A 19,292-nucleotide genomic window follows, 5' to 3' on the forward strand; every position below is an offset into this window, starting at 1 on the left:
TGGATCGATGTGTGGGAAGTGTGGCAGATGGCATAGGTATCAATTCATTCTTTCAGTGAAAACAAAGAGAATATACAGAATAAAGAATTGAAAATGTTTACTTCATTTATGCCATGAATTGGGATGGTAATTGGATAATATACATAGTTTAGGAATAACAGGAGTGTGAAAATAGCATTTATCTTAAAGAAGCATTATATTTTAGATTCACTTATCAAATAAATATCTGGAATAATTCTGAACACATATATCACTTTTACGCCACTAAATGTCGTCCTTACTCCTTAAAAGGTTCATTATTTATGATATTTGACGACATGTAAATGCTTAAACTAATATAGAAATGTTATATGTTAGTATAGTTCAAGACAAACTTTTTTCGCACATACAGGCAACATTTGTTCTGCATTAACAAAGGACTATACAATAAAATAAGAACAATCAGCTTAAGCAATAGAAAAAGAAAAGAATAGGAAAAATAGTACAAAATATAGATACATAAAGATATAATAAAAAGAAAATATACAAATGTAGTAAGGTCACTGAGGTATTATAAAAAGTCTTAATTTAAAACATATAGACAAGTTGACAATATTGCATTAATAAATCGCAGTTCTAGCAGTTGATGCGGACACAGTGCTTTTATTTTGAAATAAACGTAGAGCGGAAATGATTTGCGTGTTTAGCAGCGGAACAAAGTTGCGTGATACGCTGTGCAGTGGGAGGAGGGTTTGTGTGAAGTCAAGAGAAGGTATTAGCGAGATTCCTGTCAACAAACTCACAGAGAGTGTGATTTATCACGTTTATTAAATGGACATCTCATGACAGAAGCCTTTTTGCCTCAAGGAAATTGGTGAGATTCCGTCCTCAGTGGTAAATTATAATTAGAGAGCTGTAAATGTTAACGTTACGTGAAGTGGACGTTTTGTTTAGCTAGCAAGGTAAACGCAAATACGCTAACGCCAGCTACTTGGTAAACGACAGCCCTTTAAAAGGCCTGATGTATTGGTGGTTGAGCTTTCTAGCAGACTACCAGCGCCTTAAAGTTAAAATAATTGGCAGTGTTTAATAGAACAGTGAGACGATTTAGATCTGACAGAGCCGCTGAAGCCAGCTTATATTAGCTAACTAGCACTAGCTAATGAACTGGAGTAACGTTATCCTGCCCTGAGCAAGCCCAGTTTGTTCCGCTGAAATAAAAAAAAAAACTCTGTTGACCAGCTAAAATAAAATGAAATCATCATGTACAGCTCTTTATAAACAACCCTCAATGCGTACTAACAACCCTGGCCTTCCCTTAAACTGACACTAAACTAATGTAAAATTACAGTTCAGTACATATTGTGCTTAGTGTTCATGTTTTCTTTATAGCTCATTCTGAAGAAACAGGATAAATGTCATCTGAGCTTTGACCCCTGGATCCTCCAGCTAAAACCCTAATTTATGTTTTGTGGAGAGACCATGACTACTGTCAACATCACCAGAGATATTCTGCACAGGCAGATCAGGGTAAGTAAACAGATACCATAGCATCTAATCAGCTGTTTTTATCTGAGATATTTTAGCAAGAACTCGTCCATTTACATTAACCTAGAAAAAAGGTGTTGGTATATTATTCTTTTACAAGCCTGATGCCTACTTCAATTCCTGTTTTAGGACAAGAGAGCGTCAGGTTTCCAGAGGATCTATCATGTGACTGATCCCTTCATCAAGAGGCTTGGACTAGAGGCTGAGCTTCAGGTGAGACAGCAAGCATGGAGGTGGCAAGGTGTACTGAAAATAGCAGAACACAGTGGATATTTGTGAATGTTGTTGGTTAGCTCTGTTGATAGTTATTACATAGCTTATGTATGTGTCTGTTTTAAAAGGGCCATACTGGCTGTGTGAACTGTTTGGAGTGGAATGAACGTGGAGAGTAAGTCTTTAAAATTTCTCTTTATTTTAAGTTGTATTTTCTGTCCTAAGAATGGTGGCTGGGTTAAACTGCTCTCTATATACAATGTAATACAGAGACTATGTCAGAAGTATTTTCCCTTGGTACATTACATATACTGTATAATGGAGACCTGCTATCTTTAGTTATATTTGTAAAATAAGTTGTTATGCCATTCTTTCAACCTAATTAATGGCTAATGTGGTTATTTGAGGCTTGTGAATTTACATTGCAATGTAAACTGGATTATATTATGTAGATATACACAGTTAGTAGGCTTTTAGATGGTTTACAGTGTTTCACAGTGTATGATTTAAAATAATTGTAGAAGTGAAAGCCCTCAACATATGTTGCTTGACTTGTCCTGGTGTTTCTTTTTTCAGTCTTCTGGCCTCAGGCTCAGATGATCAACATGCCATCATCTGGGATCCATTCAGACACAAAAAGCTTACAACTATGCACACAGGTCATGCAGCAAACATATTCTCTGTAAAGGTAAGAATGATTGTTTAGGAGAATGATGTGTTGTTTGACAAATTTTTCTCTTTTACTCTGATTGTGTTGTTTGAATGCATTTACTGCCCTTTTAAAATGTGTATCATCTGTTCAACACATGAAACTCAACTTGGAGTAACGTGTGCAACAATGTAAATGCTGTATGCACAATGTTCTGTGCTGCTAAGTAACTTCACTCTGCCTCGCCTATTCTTTATACAATACTACTAAACTGTATTCTACAGGCAAAATACAGATGGGTGACTAATGAGGAAGAAATAAAGTTTCTTCTTAAGGTGCTGTACCATTGTATCCTGCTAGAACAGCTTCAGTTTTTCTTGGTATTGATTCTACAGTCTGTGAATTCAGAACTCAGGTGGGATGAACACAGTTCTTCCAAAAGATGTTTCCTCATCTTGGTAGTGAAGAGCACTGTTTGACATGTCTGTCTCCCATACAGTATGAAAATGTCCCATACAGTATGATGTTGAGATCTTGTGACTGCAAATGTCATAGCATATGATTCACATGATTTTCACTCTCATCAAACTGTTCAGTGGCTTCTCATGGCCTATGGATGGTGGCACTGTCATCTTGAAAAAGACCACTCCAATTATGCATTTCGTGTAATTTGTCACCCGTGTGTGCACACATTATCTTATAGGGATACTCAGTAAGTTTTAATAAAGTAAATACAGGGAAATGATCCTCATGTTACAAGTTCACTTGATGAACTTTAGGTGGCACTGTTGGCCATTTAATGAGAAACAGGCCATGGGAGGAGATGAATAATACAAAGTAATACACTATTTACTGCACAGTAATCACATCATAATCTATATTATACTGCAGGAATGTAGGCACCAAATGTAGACGAATGTGGTTCTGATCAGGAGACAGATAATCAATATTGGGAATCAATATAAATATGCAGGAAAAATAAAAACTTGGTCACCAAGTATGTAAAAGAGAAGCCCAAGACAAAATGGTGCAGAATTGCTCAGTTTGTCAAAATAACATGTTCTAAATGTATTTATTTGATAATATTATAAAATATGAATATAATGCTCAATATTTGGCTCAATAATCTGTCAGTCTGTGCTATATTATGGTAATGACAATGGAGTAGATCTTTATTATTGAAGTAAAACATTAATTTGTTGTTATTGGCAATAATGGAAATATTTTGTACTTGAAAAGTCAGTCACAGGACATGGAGGAATGTACTCATCAGTTCACTGTTTCTTTCTTCACACAGTTCCTCCCTCACTCTGGCGACAGAATTCTGGTCACAGGTGCAGCTGATACAAAGGTCCATGTGCACGACCTGACAGTGAAGGAAACCATCCACATGTTTTCTGATCATACCAACAGAGTCAAACGCATCGCCACTGCACCTATGTGGCCCAACACCTTCTGGAGTGCTGCAGAGGATGGTATCATCAGGTTAGATCAGAAATTATTCACATTTCTGCTCAATTACAGGGTTTCTGTGCAGTTTGGAAATACAATGGAATTTGGAGAAAGAATAAATGAAGAAAAAATATGTGTGGTTTCAGACAGTCAATCATATGCTGTTAAAATCCCAGAAAATATCTTGCATATAAAGTTCAGAATTTCTAAAAAATAAATTGATCTTATTAGTAGTGCTTTTAGTTGAGTTGTGTACAAGTGGCTAGATCAGCCAAGCTACAGTTTTGTGGTAATTATTTGTCAACAAAACATCCTGTTGTCAGATTTTCTAACCAATAGATAATAATCATCTTGCAAACACGCTAAACATGGCCTGACAAATCATCTGAGAACATGACAATGACAGCATACACTATATACTGTGGCATTTTTTTCCACATTCCGCTCACTGTTTTCATGTTCACTGCAGACAGTACGACTTGAGGCAGAACAGCATCCACTCTGAGGTTCTCATCGACCTGACAGAGTTCTGTGGTCAGCTGGTCGAGGCCAAGTGTTTAGCTGTCAACCCACGGGACAACAATTACCTGGCTGTGGGGGCCAATGGGCCATTTGTACGCCTCTATGACATCAGGATGATTCACAACCATAGGTTTGTTATGGGCACCTGATTTAAGTGTCATTTTATAGTGGTGGTTAAATAAATATAGTAACTGTGCAGTAACATGGGGTGGCATTTCTTTTGTAGGTTTTTACAACTTTTTTTTTTCTTCATTACACAGGAAATCTATGAGCCAGAGCACATCAGCAGCTGTGCACACATTTTGTGAAAGGCAAAAGCCCATCCCAGATGGAGCAGGGCAGTATTATGTTGCAGGTGCATATGTGGCTGAATAGTTCTGTATAAGATGCATTTTCTTAATTGTGTAGCAGTAACATTAGAAAATGACTGTGAGTTTTGCGCTTGAATAACCTCATTTTTGAATGTATGCTGCAGGGCACCTGCCTGTTAAACTCCCAGACTACAATAGCCGCCTGAGGGTGCTGGTAGCCACTTATGTCACCTTCAGTCCAGATGGCACTGAGCTGCTTGTTAACATGGGTGGGGAACAGGTAATGCTTTGTTAAACAAACAAGGAATAGTAAGAAGAGTTTCTGGTTCAGCCTAGTAATGGTTGCTTTGTTTGTTCATTTTATGCTTCTTTCAGGTGTATCTGTTTGACCTGACATTTAAACAGAGGCCATACACCTTCTTACTTCCAAAGTGCCAAACATCAACAGGTGAGTCTGTGCCATCAGTATCAAAACTCAGCTACATAAAGAATTGCGTAAATTATAGATTTTTTTTCAAACTCTGGCTTCCCTGCAGATGTACAGAATGGAAAGACAACTAATGGTGTTTCCAATGGCATTCATTTGCCAACCAGCCATATCCGATTTGCTGGAAGCAAGATGCGCTCCAGGTAACAGGCTTTTTACCAACTGAATGCTTTCACACATTGATTTGTTTTGACAATACCTGTTCTTTGTTTTAGTTTGACTGAGCTCCCTCCTCACTTGGAGAAGATAAAGCAACAAGCAAATGATGCATTTGCACGGCAGCAGTGGACACAGGCCATCCAGCTGTACAGTTTAGGCATTCATCAGGCCAGCTGTAATGCCATGCTGTATGGGAACCGGGCTGCCGCCTACATGAAACGCAAGTGGTAGGCCTCACTGTACCATAAATCTGCAGGGAGCTCATTAATCTTTGCTCCTAAACGAAGCAATTATGCGTTTATGTTTGTGTCTTTGATCCACAGGGATGGTGACCATTATGATGCCCTCAGGGACTGCCTGAAGGCTCTCACTCTAAACCCAGGCCATCTCAAGGCTCATTTCAGGCTGGCACGGTGTTTGTTTGAGCTCAAGTATGTGGCTGAAGCTCTGGAGTGTCTAGATGACTTTAAAGGAAAGTTTCCAGAGCAGGCGCACAGTAGTGCCTGTGATGCCCTGGATAAGGACATCAAAGCTGCTCTCTTCTCCAAGACAGAATCAGGTAAGAGAAAAGGAAAACATGGTTCATTTGCTAATTTGCAGGAGCTTGCATTTTTTAAGTAAGTATAGTCAGATGTTGAATATACATTCACCCTTAGCTTTCTGAGATGAGTTTTATACACTCTAAAGTACAGACATCTTTCTTATATTAGTTTGTACATTTGTATGAATGATGGAGTAATAAAAGGTTTTTACCATATTTTTATTTCCACCAGCAGAAGATAAGAAGACCAACAGCTCCATTCGATTCCACTCATTCAGTCGGAAGGAGTCAATTCCTGAAGATGAGGTGGTGCTGAGAGAACGGAGCTTTGACTACAAGCATCGATACTGTGGTCACTGCAACACCACCACTGACATCAAAGAGGCCAACTTTTTCGGAAGGTCAGTAAAACTCCACCAAAATATAATTCATAGATACAGTCTCAATGGGCTGTCAAGAGCCTTTGTGAATGGAGCAATCTACAATCTAAATTGTTAAAAACTTAGATATCTGGTTTGATCAGTCTTGGTTAATGGAATTTAAAACATTACGGCTACTCAAACACTGCAATTGGATGACAGGTCATGGATAGTAGATCTTATTAGATAAGACAACTTGTTTCATTTTGATCAATTAATAGAACTATCCACATGACACAGTGTGCATTTAGTTTGATGCTGTGGCTTCTGGTGTATGTTTAGTCAATTAAAATCCACTCACACAGACCGCAGTGCATTTTGAGTGACTCTCATCAGACAGGTCAAACCGTCTTCAAATACCAGTGTTATGTTTTTTTGGACTGTACATGGTCTCATGACGACTTTTCACTTCATCATTCCTTCGCTCTGTGGGGTTTCCTGCTATGACTCAAACCAGGGGAATGTAATGCACAACACGTAATTCAATACAGTTTCCACTGAACCTTGTGTATGTTATGCTCTGCTGTGTTACTGTTTATACCAGAACGAAGATAGTCCTGTTGAAACAGGTCGACAGTGAAGTGATTGATGGTTCTGTCAGAGAAATTTAGTGCAAAACGATTGCACAGTTTGATAATTCCTAGTAAAACATAGTGCAGTACACAGCTTGTCAGGCATGTTGGAATGCTTCCCTTTTCTCTACCTTTTCTCCACAGTAAAGGCCAGTACATTGTTAGTGGCTCAGACGACGGTTCCTTCTTCATCTGGGAAAAGGAGACGACTAATCTAGTGAGGATCCTGCAGGGAGATGAGTCTATAGTAAACTGCCTGCAGCCACACCCCAGCTACTGCTTCCTGGCCACCAGTGGTATCGATCCTGTCGTCCGATTATGGAACCCAAGACCTGAGGTAAAAAACTGATACAAGCATTAGCTCCTGGGCCATGGGCAAGAGGGGGCAATGCCCTCTTAAACAAATGTTTTGTCCCTTCAAATGAGAGTCTCCGAAGGAAGGGAAAAGGAAAATGAGCTGCACAACAGAGGGAGATATAAGGCTCCCACAGAGTCGGGTGTGCTGTGAGCGGCGCTGACTCCGCGTGCACTGTCTGTGGATGTTTGAGGTTTCATAGTCAAGCGTACCAGTTTCACATTTACAACAGGTCGATGTGAAGACTTCCCACCAAGCAGTCTATTGTGTGACACCAAGTATGCGTACACAGAAGCCGTGTGGTCATAAAAATTGAGCTTTGCATGGTCGTGTCCAGCAGACGTCCACTTTGGGTCCACATTGAGTCTGCCTCGAGTACGCATGGACGTCCACGGAGTCCAGTACACTGGACTCTGTGGGGGCCTTTAGGGAATTAGTAAAGTGTCTTCAGTTTCACTTTTAGTTTATACAGTTATATGGTCTGCGCGTACTCATCGTGAGGTACGTACAACATGGAACCTAACCCCGTATAATCCCTTGCTGGACTTGTCCATAGACACGCTATAGCAGGAGTGGCAAACATACAGCCCGCGGGTCAAAACCGGCCTGCCAAAGATTCTAATTTGTCCCACAGTATGAATTTGGAAAGTGCAAAATTTATATTAAAGTTATTAAGAGTCAAAGGTGTCATACTTGTTTTAGTTCAGGTTCCACATTCAGCCCAATTGTGATCTCAAGTAAAATAATAGCATAATAACCTATAATTAATGAAATAATATAAATTAAATCATAATTTCATAGTAAAAAGTATCAGTATCAGATCGGTATCAGCAAAAGTAATCATAAAAAAAATTGGATTGGAAAAAAAAAAATCCAGATGGGGACATCACTACCTGACAGCTTTAGTTACTTTTCAGATTACTGCCCTTCCTGACATTTCTCTTCAAACATGTCACTTTTATGTGTTGATGATGAACAGAATGATGAAGTTTTCCTTTATTGATTGATATTTATTGATTATTCATTATTAATTTAATTCAATTCTTTAAAACCCTCATGGCTTCACTGAAAGATGCATTGTCACAGTTGAGTTCATGAAAGTTGACTTTTTAGAAATACTATGGTTCTCAAAGGACAGGGACACTACAAACATGATGATCTTCCAGAATATGATAATAATAAACCGTGGACAGGGATCATTTTACAGCACAGTTAGTACTTTTAGTTTTTATATTTTAGGTACATGTACTGATAAAACTTGTATATATTGTATATTTTGAAAGCAGAAATTAGACTTGTAGTGTAATATTTTCAGTGTGGTATTCCTACTTTTACTTCAGTAAAAGTTCTGAATGTTTCTCTGGCCACTGTTTAACAGGTAGCTTTCTTCATAATGTCTCATCTTTCCTCATAAATGCAGACAGAAACTGAAAATGGCCGTGTCGTAGAGGACATGGAGGGTGCTGCTCAGGCCAACCAGCGGCGTATGAACGCTGATCCCTTGGAGGTAATGCTGCTGAACATGGGCTATCGCATCACAGGCCTGCGTGGTGTTGGCCCAGATGGTTCAGATGATGAAGACAGCTCAGAGGGACAAGTACAGTGTCGGCCGAGCTAAACAAAGTGTCAGCCATTCGGTAGAATGGAAGTAGGAACGAAGCACTCTCCCAGCTCCTGTTTGAATCTTAATTTCCCCCTACCAGACAGAAACATTGAGTGAATGTCATGTCACATTTCTGCACTATGCATCGCCCTCCCCTGTCCTAAGAGAGGACAGGTGGAGACCAGTTTGGGGAGAGAAATTCATGGAGGGTGGAGTAAAACACCCATCTCACCCCTTCAAAGCACCAACAACACCTCAGTGTCTCCCTCCACCGAGTGGTGGTTGGGGGAACCTCTGTGAGGAGAGCACCTTCCACGTCACTCCCCAGTTTCTCACAGAGAAGGAGGAGTTCAGCACTTACCCTCCTCAGGTTTATGTTGGAGAGACGCAACATGTAGAAGGTGACGCTGGCAGTTTGGTGACCTATTTTCAGGTCCGTGTGGTCACACAGTCTCTGCGTCCTCCATGGAGGATCAGATCACAGACCAGAAGACAGTGCTCGGCTGCATTTCCTGTCTGCTCTACAGGTGGAGCAAAGAGTCACAGTGTCCGCTCATCTCAGAAAGTCTGCACAACCCAAGTCAAGGATTCTGACTTAGACCTGATCATATTTCAGTTGGAGGTTTGGTCGCAGGATGTCCAGATTTAAGTGTCCAATAAATTGTGTTGATGAGTTTTGTTTAGTTTATACATGTCGGGGGGGGGGGGGCGGGGACAAGTCGTATCTTCTGCCAAAGGTTGTCATCTATTATGTTAATGGCCAAGGATTAATATTTGCTTTCTCTGTTTCATTGAAACATAATTTTGGCATTCTATACTCCTTTTAGTTAAGAGGGAGGTTTTACTACATCAAAGTGTTGACAAGATCAACAACATAGACATTTATAAATGATTAACTTTCTAACAATGGATTTTGTGTTAAATTAAGTCCAGTTGGTTACAACTGTGGCTTGAAATGTCAGAGAGAAACTTCTGTTTGTTGTGAGTGGGACACAGATGCTAATTTGTGGTATATGATATTGGGTGCTGAGTATTTGGTGATGATGCAAGGCTTTAGCACTAGACCTGCTACAGTCAGCTGTTTGGTCCTGCTTATATGAGGCTTCTCTGACTTTAGTTATGGGCAAAAAGGACAGAGAGCCATCCCCTCCACTGCTCAGAGAACAGCTCATTGGGTATGTTCCACCAAATAGGTTCAATGTAAGGAAAGAGTCTAAAACATGCAACACTAGGCTTCCATGTGTTTACTTTGTTCATTGATTTGTTTTTCTTTTAGAACTCCTGTCATAAAATTTGTTGCAAACAAAGAATAAAAATATGGAACACCCGCTTGTGTATTTTTTTTATATGTGTTTATTTTCGGTTCATTAATAATAAGCTGATTGTTTGTCCTGTTGGTGTGCCTTACACAACCAATAGCAGTACTGACGCAATACTAACTAGGTTGGAAAGATGAACTGTAGGTGAGCCCACAGCATGAACTTTCTGGACTCCTGCTCATTCATCAGTGTCTACTCTACTCACTGCTTTTGCTGACTATTAGGCAACAAATGTGAACACAGTACATCACAAGCATGAGTAGTTGCAGGAGTATCTCATGCCCTATATACTACACAGTAATGAGGTGACCCAGCTTCAGCAGTAGTGGAGGTTACAATGATACAGCTATGGCTGACTGAACGGCTGAGTGTGGCTGCCAAAAACTGCTCGGAGGCAACAGAGGCTCCCAAGCCTGAAAACAGGCTTTTCAGAATTTCAAAAACAGGTTAAGGTTTACTCATTTTTGTGTGTGATGTTTTTTAATAGATATTCATATAGGCCTATACAAATAAGAGACCTCTTATTTGTGTAGTAACAAGTAAACTGCATTAGGTTTACTAAAAAAAAAATATTTTTTTTAGAGGCTGCTGAACACATTTATTCCAAAATGGCAACTGGTTGAAATAAAAATATTGTTTTTTCACACCTCAATTGATGAAAATGAAATATATATTAATGTCTTTACAGGGAATTCAGAAATCAGTATTTGATGGAATAAATTTCAGATATTTTGGATATTAGCATGCTCTCTGCTAATTACTGTTACTGTGGTAGAATGTAACCAAACATTTTAACTCATCACATTGTACTGTTAAAAAACATAAGGTAGGTGCATTTCTTTTAAATATTACCATTTTATGCCACTTAATACATTTACACAATTTTTTTACTTTTCATTTATGAAATAAATTTAGATAGGTGACTCCTTTGAAGATGCATATTTTTAAAATGAAAATAAAGAAAATGAGTGAACGACCCTTAAGTATAGTGATAGAAGTCAGCCCATATCTGAGCCCGCAGCAGCAATATTAAAAATAAACACAATAATCTCATCACATGCAGTAGTAGACTGAAACGGGACATTTCGCTCTTAAATGTTTTTTTTTTTTTTTCCTCATACTAACCTTTTTGTACATTTCCTTTCATAACAGTATGCAATATTAATACTTTTATTCAAGTAAAACACCCGAGTGACTTATTTTATGTTTTATGTGTTTGTATGTTTATATAGACTTAATATAAAATGCAATGCAAGTTGTGTTTGATGGTGCATTCATAAAAATGATTTCAGGTCTATAAATTATCGTATTTTTTTCCAGAACAGTGTATGATAATAACACTAAAAAATAAATAAATAAGAAAACAAAATAAAAAATAAAAAAAACGCATATCAGTAAAACTATGCAGTAGTTTTTGAAAAGCAAAAAATATACAACTTAAAAGTATTCATTGAATATAATTAAATAATCCAAAAACAAATACGAGGTGTTGCATTCAGGGACTGACGCGGAGGAGAACTGCGCGTTTCCGCTTCCCCTGCCGCGCCGCTCGCCGTACGTCAGTATCATCTGTCACTCCGGGGGCAGTGATGGCGGAGGCGGACGATACCGACATGATGATGAACTACCACGGTGATTTCCAAAAAAGCGACAGAAAGAGCAGCCGCTACCCGTACTGCATCGTGTGGACTCCTATCCCCATTCTGTCGTAAGAGGCTCCGCCGTGTTTCCGCTCTGCTTTGGCTTCAATGACGACACGGATTAAACTGCAGCCTGTTATTTCACAGACGTCAAATGAGTTCTATCAGACGCCTCATGTTATTCGTCGCCTGATTTAAATGTTTCCCACTGTTTAAATATATGCTCCACACTTGGTTGTATGTAGAACTGACCCATGTCTCCTTGTGTATGTGTTTTCCTTATGCATCCTGCAGGTGGGTGCTCCCTTTCATTGGTCACATGGGCATCTGCACCTCTGCTGGAGTCATACGAGATTTTGCAGGATCATACTACGTGTCGGTATGTTTCTTCAGCCTCAGATCGTCCATGCATTTATGTAAAAAGTCACAATATATGCTTCCAACGATGCATTAAAACAGCAGTGAGACAGGAAATAAAGGCCTTTTTCTGGATCTTGTTGAATGGATACTGACAGAGAGCTGTGGCCTTAACCCTGTCATGCATGAATTATTAGAACCTTTGTCCAGATCTTTTCTTGAGTGTTTTTATTCCTCATTAGGCATGAAAAAACATTGGAATTGAGTTTTTTTTTTTTTTTTTTTTTCATGGATTTACAAAAATATCCACTTGGCTACTCCATGCATTTTATTTTTGAAGCACAGAAACATGTATTTAAAACCCAATATTAGAAAGTGATATGAAAACAATGAAATAAAAACATTTTTAATGCTGCTAATCTGATGTTTTCTCACATTTTAACATACTCTAATACTGCAGGGTGTCCCGTAAGTCTCCATACATAGGAAAAATGAACGTTTCTTGACATAAACCATTTTTATTTATAGAATATGCTCTATATGACTGCCATTTTGTCAGGAACACATTTCAATGTGTGTCCTCCACTGCTGAAGAACTATAAAGAAGAAATATGAAGAAATACATGTTAGAACCATATGTATTATGTCTCCTATGTATGGAGACTTATGGGACACCCTGTGGTTATGACTCACTTGATTGATTGATTTGATTGATTGATGTATGTATTTTGAATATGAATGTCAAAACAGAAGAAAATAAATAAACAAAACACTTAAACATAAGACATATAATACATATTCGAAAAGGAGTGAGAAGAATCATAACTTATAAAATCCCACTCCTTCTCCTTAAATAATTAATAACAGTAATAATCTTCCTAGTTCATGGAGATAATATACAAAAAAAAAAAAAAAAAACTTTTTTTTTTAAAAAAATTGTTAATTACAGTCTAACAATTAACAATTGGTTTACACTCAAACATGTTAGTGCAGATCAGGTTTATCAAAAACAGCAAAGTTACAGTAATGGCATGAATGTCAGTGTATGGGATGATGCATAAGTGTTCACTGTGTTGGCTGATATGGAACTAAAACAACAAAACCTGTGAATATACAAGACAACAGCTGGAGAATAAGTGTCCACTGTAGGGACCACTATGCATGAAAGGGTTAAGATTGAATGAATAAAATGCACTTTCGTCAGACCAGGAGTGTCAAACTCATTTTAGTTCAGGGGTTACATACAATCCAATTTGATCTCAAGTGGGCCGGACCAAAAAAATAATAGCATAATAGCCTATAAATAGTCAAAACTCCAAAAAGTAAAATAAAATTATGAAAATGTGAATTACCTGAAAAAACAGAATTTTCTTAAGCAAAGTAAGTGTAATTTTATTAATATTATGCCTTAACTTATCATGTATACATGTGCAATACAAATGGGATCTGCAATGCACAAACATTTAGTAACAAGCATAATGTTAAAATTTTGGAGTTTGGAACTAAAATGAGTTTGACACACTTCACTGTTTATATTTTTAGTGTCATTTTTGGACTTTGCAAATTTATTCTACGTCGCAGATTGAAACATTTGACCGGCTGTATTTTGACAGTCCGTATATTGACAGCACATTTACAACATATACTCAGTGCGTACTCATACATAACATAAAATACATACAATCCCACTCAAGTGTCATTCAAACCTAATTCTGCATTAGTTTCCAAGATCTGATCTTAATTCAACAGACTAAATAAAGTATTAATGCATTTATTATGCACACATTGGCTCATTTATTATTTTTTGAGCATATGGAAGTACCTCTAATTCCTACACCAAAGTCAGGGTTCCCATGCCTCCTGGAAAACCTAGAAAACCTTTGAAAATGATTGACCAATTTTCCAGTCATGGAAAACATATGGAAAATAAGAAAAAAGTTATCCTGGAAAATTATTTATCCTCCCCTTGCCTTGTCACCTTGTGTGCCTGAACTGAGATGAAACAAAGGAAATTGTTTTTCAGTGATTTATTGAAAATATACCAATATTTTTAGAGGAAGTACAGGAGAGAAAGTAAGAGAGAAGAGAAAATTGAGTTGGGAATTGTCCAACTGAACATTGTGAGTGTGAGTGTTTCTCTCAATTTATTACAAGCAGGATGATTCAAAAGATATTACATTTTAGTCATTTTACTTTAGTCATCCATCCTTCCTCATGTAACAGCAAATGTGTGCTTTTTTTGTTTTGTTTTGTCAGGAGGACAACATGGGCTTTGGTAGACCAACAAAGTAAGTTTATTAATCAGAAAAAGGCATTTTCATACTGTTTTACCGAGTTGATCACATCAGATTGAATATGTTACATGCACTCATTGTTGATTTTATTATGTTTATTGGTATTACAGATACTGGAAGCTTGATGTGGACAAAGTCTGTGGAAATGGTGCTGCTATGTGGGATAAAGCAGTGCACGATGCATCTGAGGAGTACAAATGTAGACCGGTAGGGTAATAAATAGCATTTTTCGTACACATATTTGTAAATGATTTTTGCACATACACTAACTACCCTTTTCTGTTATTAAAGCACAATCTGTGCTTTGATAACTGTCATTCCCACGTCGCTATGGCCCTCAACCTGATGCGCTACGACAACAGCACATCCTGGAACATGGTGAACCTGTGTGTCCTGTCTCTTATTAATGGAAAGCATGTGAGGTAAGTTTAACCCCATTTAGGTTTTTATGGTTTGAGAAGTGAAGACCCAGGCCCAGGGTCCACACACTCCCAGACTCCCAGACACTGAATCAAGGCCCCTGAGGGTTTAGGGCTGTCCCACTGTCAAACCATGGGGTGTTTGAGGACTCTGTCGCAGACATTTTTAGCATTTTATGAATACTTTCTGTATTTGCTGCAGACTTTGCGTGGAAGGAATCACCCACAGTTTACAGCAGTTTACAGCAACAAATATGCAGCCCGGGGGCCAAATCCGGCCCACCAAAGGGTCCAGTCTGGCCCGTGGAATGAATTTGTGAAATGCAAAAATTACACTGAAGATATTCAGTTCAGGTTCCACATACAGACCAATTTAATCTGAAGTGGGTCGGATCAGTAAAGTACTATCATAATAAACTGTAAATACTCACAACTCCAAATTTTTGTCTTTGTAAATATACACATTTTCATGTCATTTTAGTGTATTTACACTAAAACAAGCTATCATTTCACAAAAATGTGAATAACCTGAACACATATGAATATTTTGAAATGTCTGAAGTGCAAGTTTACCAATATTCTGCCTGTTATTAAAAGTTTTGTGTATTTGTTGATCCACAGTGATCTGTAAGTTGTAATGTACATGTGTAAATGAGAAACTGAGATATAACATTGTTAAAATTGCACTTTATTTTCATAAGAAATTTCAGTTTGTTCATGTTATTCAAATTTTTTTTAAAGGATAGTTGGTAAATGTGAATATTTGCATTGCATACTTAAACTTTTTTCACTCTAAAACATAGATGAAAGTTTGAAGTTGACATTATTTATATATTATTATGTTATTATTTTACTGGTCCGGCCCACTTTAGATCAAATTTGGCTTGATGTGGCCCCTGAACTAAAATGAGTTTGACACTTCTGGTTTACAGTGTTGTGATGGTAAACTCAGGTTTACTAGTGGAAGCCCCGAAGTGTTAAAAATATTATAATTAAGCTGTTGAAATTTACAAAGAAACACCACATTAACAAGAATTTAAGATGGTTCATGAAACACAAGTTCCACTCTTGATCTTCTGTCAATTTCTACTGACAATTTATTTTTATTTCAGATACATACTCATGTTCTGGTCTTATGTCCATACTCCATACTCGCACATTTGGTATCCATTGTATGGGGAAGTAATATCTCAGAATTCACTAAGATAAAACAGAAATTTACTGGTATGTACAGCTCTCATAAGTCTTGACAAATCTTTTTGTCAAAGCAAAATGCATTTTACACTCATTTGGCACAGACGTGTTGAGTGATGATGAAAATGAATTCAACAGAAGGGAATCAAACAGCCAAAGAATATTTTTTGAGCAACACATTTATTGATATTCAAAAATAATAAGACAAAGCTACATACAGTAACTGAGCTATACCCACAGACCAACTGGCAATTGTACATTTTTATTATTATTTGCAAACAGAAAACCCATTTGCATTTAATAAATTGCACTGGTTTTGTTGAGCTTGTGATATCATCTGTTTGGTTAAACAAGCCAGGTCACCTTTTTGTTTTAGCCCAAAATAACAGTTTTGTCATAGAGGGCTTTCAAGTCCCTAAACACTCTAAAAATGGTGGAAAACTAGGGAAATCTCTAGGTAGAGTAACAGAGGAGGGATTCTTCATCATGGGGGATGTGTAATAGATCAGTGTTTCCCAAACAAATGTGTTCGTTTGAGGCTAGTAGGCTCTTATTTTTCCTCTTCTTTTTTTGGAAGTTCTTTGAAATGTTTTAACCATCAAAGACCTAAAATAACATCTACTGATCTACCACTAATCCTATCAATACATTGAAAAAATTCAGGTCAAATGCAGTTTCTAAGCTTTTCACTGGGATCAGATATGATTCATTTGAGTGTTTGAAGGCTCTGTAGTAAATGTGGAAACACCGTCATTTTCTGCCACATCTATTCAGTCAAATCCATCAAGTTTCACTAATGACACTGTGTGTAGACATTTGTGTTTATGTTCAGTTAATCATATATTTTGCTCTGGTTTGATTTAACCCATAATGACCCAAACAGCCACTGGCGACCAAAATCATCTACCAGTCTAAACTGTTTAATACCTGTTGATCCACCAATCCTATCAATACATGTAAATAATTGGTGTAAAATACAGTTTGCTATTTTTTCATGGTCATCAGATATGACCTATTTGGACGTTCAGAGGCTCCATAGTTAACGTGGAAATACTGTTATCCTCTACAACACTGATTCACCAGTAAAACCCATAGAGTTTGATCATTGACAGTAAATGGACACACTTGGTTTAAGTTCAGTTAATGATATATTTCCAGATAAAGTCACTTTTTCTTCAGTTTTTTTTCTGTTTCTGATATAATAACCCTCAAATTTAATCTGAGCTTTTATGAACATCTACATGATTAGTGAATGAAATATAGGACAATACCTGATTTTCTCTTTAAAAAAGGCAAAATGCATAGGATAATATTATAATAAATGATTATAAAACACTTAAGAAAGGTTAAATAGAGAGAAACATTCAGTTTTGTAATTGCCATAAAAGTAGCACTGGGTCTTTATGGGTTAATAACCCTTGAATTCACTCTGAACATTTATGATCATCAACACAATCCCCAAAATAAATATATGAATATACCTGATTTTCTCTGCAGAGGATAATATTGTAATAAATGGTGGTAAATCACTTAATAAAGGTTAGATGCAGATAAATTAATCTGGAAGTTGCCACAAAAACAGTTTTAGTTCTTTAATTAAATGCAAATGTATTTGTCAACCCAAACAAATCCTCCTGCGGTCCAACTGTGGGCTATGTACCTAATAGATAATGAGACGTAGAAGTATTATTGGTAGCATAACAGCTCTGTGACAGAAACATGGCTTTCTAGAAATACTGGAACAAACACATTTAAAGCATCTTAATCTCAGAGCCAGCGAAATAGCTTTGCTGCTGAATGCTCGCGAGCATTCAGAGACATATGGCTCAGAGAACCCCCCTCATTATTCTCTCCTGACCCACATAGAGAAAGCTGGCGTCACAGTTTGTGCTGCCTCTGCACATATACTCCCACTGCACAGGAGTCTTTTAAACAGAAGGTGAGCCCTGCAATTCATCACTGACAGAAGAGCTCCCCTCTGTGTCACCACTGGAGGTCACCTCTCTGTTGGGGCTCCCTACGCTGGCTGGGTGGAAAGGACAGTAGGACGCAGGCTGAGGTGCAGCCACAGGATGAAGCGAGCTGTGGGCCTCTGGGAAAAAAGAGATTGGCCCATGTGATCACTCCAACACACCTCGCATGTCCTTGTCTGTCCAGAATATGCAGAGGGTGTTTTACCCTCTCTGCCACATATAATATCCAGGTGTTGATGATCACTCTAACTCATGACGCTGTCCTCTCTTTATCCTTCAGCTGGGCAGCATTCCTCAAGACCTGGCTGCCCTTCTTCATGCTCTGTGGAGTCCTCGCCATGTTCATCCTCACATTCAACCTGCAGTAATGGAGCGACAAGTACACCAGATGACTCACAGACTTTACTTATACTTCACACGTCACCGACTCAGAGTGATGTTTTGACGGGACACTGTTTGTACAAAAAAGGACTTCATTGTGTAGATTTCAGTGGTGGTGTTGTTTTTAAGAGGCTGACTGAGGACAAAGCAGTTTGTGTTCATTTTTAAATCAATCATTTATGTTGTAAGAGTTAATATTTTGTAGGTTATTTATTTGTTTTCAGTATTTATGATTTTGTGAAGTGTATCAGCTACAGTATCTATGAATCAACAGATGTTACCATTATTGTTATTTACAGTTAAAGAATCTTATTGGGTTATTTACATTGTTGATTAAGCTGTTGGTTATTTTCTCAAGTAAACATTGTTGTTAGGTCTGTGAAATGTCAGACAATGGTGAGAAATGTAGTTCACTGTTTCCTAAAGCCCATGATGCTGTTGTCAAGTGTCTTGTTCAGTCCCGAGTCCAAATAATATTCAGTTTACTGTAATAGAGGAGGAATTTAACAGACTGAAATCTCAGAGAATTTTTTTCTTAAAAAAAAAACAAAAAACCTCAAAGTAGTTGACATTTCAGTTAACAGTTGACAGCTAATCCGTTATCATTACCGCTGTAGAATCTTGTGAATGAAAACCCCTCCTTTGCGATCCCAACACAGCAGAGCAAAGCTCTTTAAATGTATATTTCATGGAGGACAGTGATGAATGTGCTCTCAGACTGGCTAATGTGCATTTCAGTGATGAATCACTACCAAATGGATCACAAAATGTTAATGCTGAAAGTATTCATCAATTATTTGTCTAAGCGATATGAGCCGCTACCAAAGATAGAATGATTTAGGACCCACATGTGAAAAATAGTGATATTGTCCCGTAAAAGTGCCCCTCTCTAGGCTTTAAGGACA

The 19,292-nt window shown here is 37.8% G+C and overlaps 2 protein-coding genes across 4 annotated transcripts; both read left to right on the plus strand.

The window, feature by feature from the left end:
* Positions 1-694: 694 nt before the first annotated feature.
* On the plus strand, positions 695-9,513 carry wdtc1 (WD and tetratricopeptide repeats 1). Of its 3 annotated transcripts, none has more exons than XM_030158016.1 (16): positions 695-853; positions 1,372-1,509; positions 1,657-1,740; positions 1,869-1,915; positions 2,317-2,428; positions 3,687-3,874; positions 4,311-4,493; positions 4,624-4,718; positions 4,839-4,954; positions 5,050-5,122; positions 5,211-5,304; positions 5,377-5,547; positions 5,644-5,879; positions 6,091-6,262; positions 6,997-7,189; positions 8,628-9,513. In XM_030158016.1, the coding sequence occupies exons 2-16, from the start codon at positions 1,444-1,446 to the stop codon at positions 8,823-8,825; spliced, it is 2,028 nt and encodes a 675-aa protein (XP_030013876.1). In that variant the 5' UTR covers positions 695-853; positions 1,372-1,443; the 3' UTR covers positions 8,826-9,513. The 3 variants fall into 3 exon arrangements, with proteins under 3 accessions (XP_030013876.1, XP_030013877.1, XP_030013878.1); XM_030158017.1 differs by having other exon boundaries at positions 6,094-6,262; XM_030158018.1 differs by having other exon boundaries at positions 6,097-6,262.
* A 2,159-nt stretch (positions 9,514-11,672) lies between these two features.
* On the plus strand, positions 11,673-18,942 carry LOC115435511 (transmembrane protein 222-like). Its single transcript, XM_030157977.1, has 6 exons — positions 11,673-11,837; positions 12,064-12,148; positions 14,383-14,414; positions 14,531-14,627; positions 14,712-14,842; positions 18,287-18,942. Exons 1-6 carry the CDS (start codon positions 11,719-11,721, stop codon positions 18,372-18,374), a joined length of 552 nt encoding a protein of 183 aa, XP_030013837.1. The 5' UTR covers positions 11,673-11,718; the 3' UTR covers positions 18,375-18,942.
* The last annotated feature ends 350 nt before the right edge of the window (positions 18,943-19,292 follow it).

Source organism: Sphaeramia orbicularis, chromosome 16 (assembly GCF_902148855.1).
Source record: "Sphaeramia orbicularis chromosome 16, fSphaOr1.1, whole genome shotgun sequence".
Lineage (NCBI taxonomy): Eukaryota > Metazoa > Chordata > Actinopteri > Kurtiformes > Apogonidae > Sphaeramia > Sphaeramia orbicularis.

Coding starts and splice junctions, on each gene's coding strand:
- LOC115435511 (XM_030157977.1), top strand. CDS start 11,719: ATGGCGGAGGCGGACGATACCGACATGATGATGAACTACCACGGTGAT. Junction 11,838..12,063: donor ACTCCTATCCCCATTCTGTC/GTAAGAGGCTCC, acceptor TGCATCCTGCAG/GTGGGTGCTCCCTTTCATTG. Junction 14,415..14,530: donor GGCTTTGGTAGACCAACAAA/GTAAGTTTATTA, acceptor TTGGTATTACAG/ATACTGGAAGCTTGATGTGG.
- wdtc1 (XM_030158016.1), top strand. CDS start 1,444: ATGTTTTGTGGAGAGACCATGACTACTGTCAACATCACCAGAGATATT. Junction 4,494..4,623: donor AGGATGATTCACAACCATAG/GTTTGTTATGGG, acceptor TTCATTACACAG/GAAATCTATGAGCCAGAGCA. Junction 7,190..8,627: donor TATGGAACCCAAGACCTGAG/GTAAAAAACTGA, acceptor TCATAAATGCAG/ACAGAAACTGAAAATGGCCG.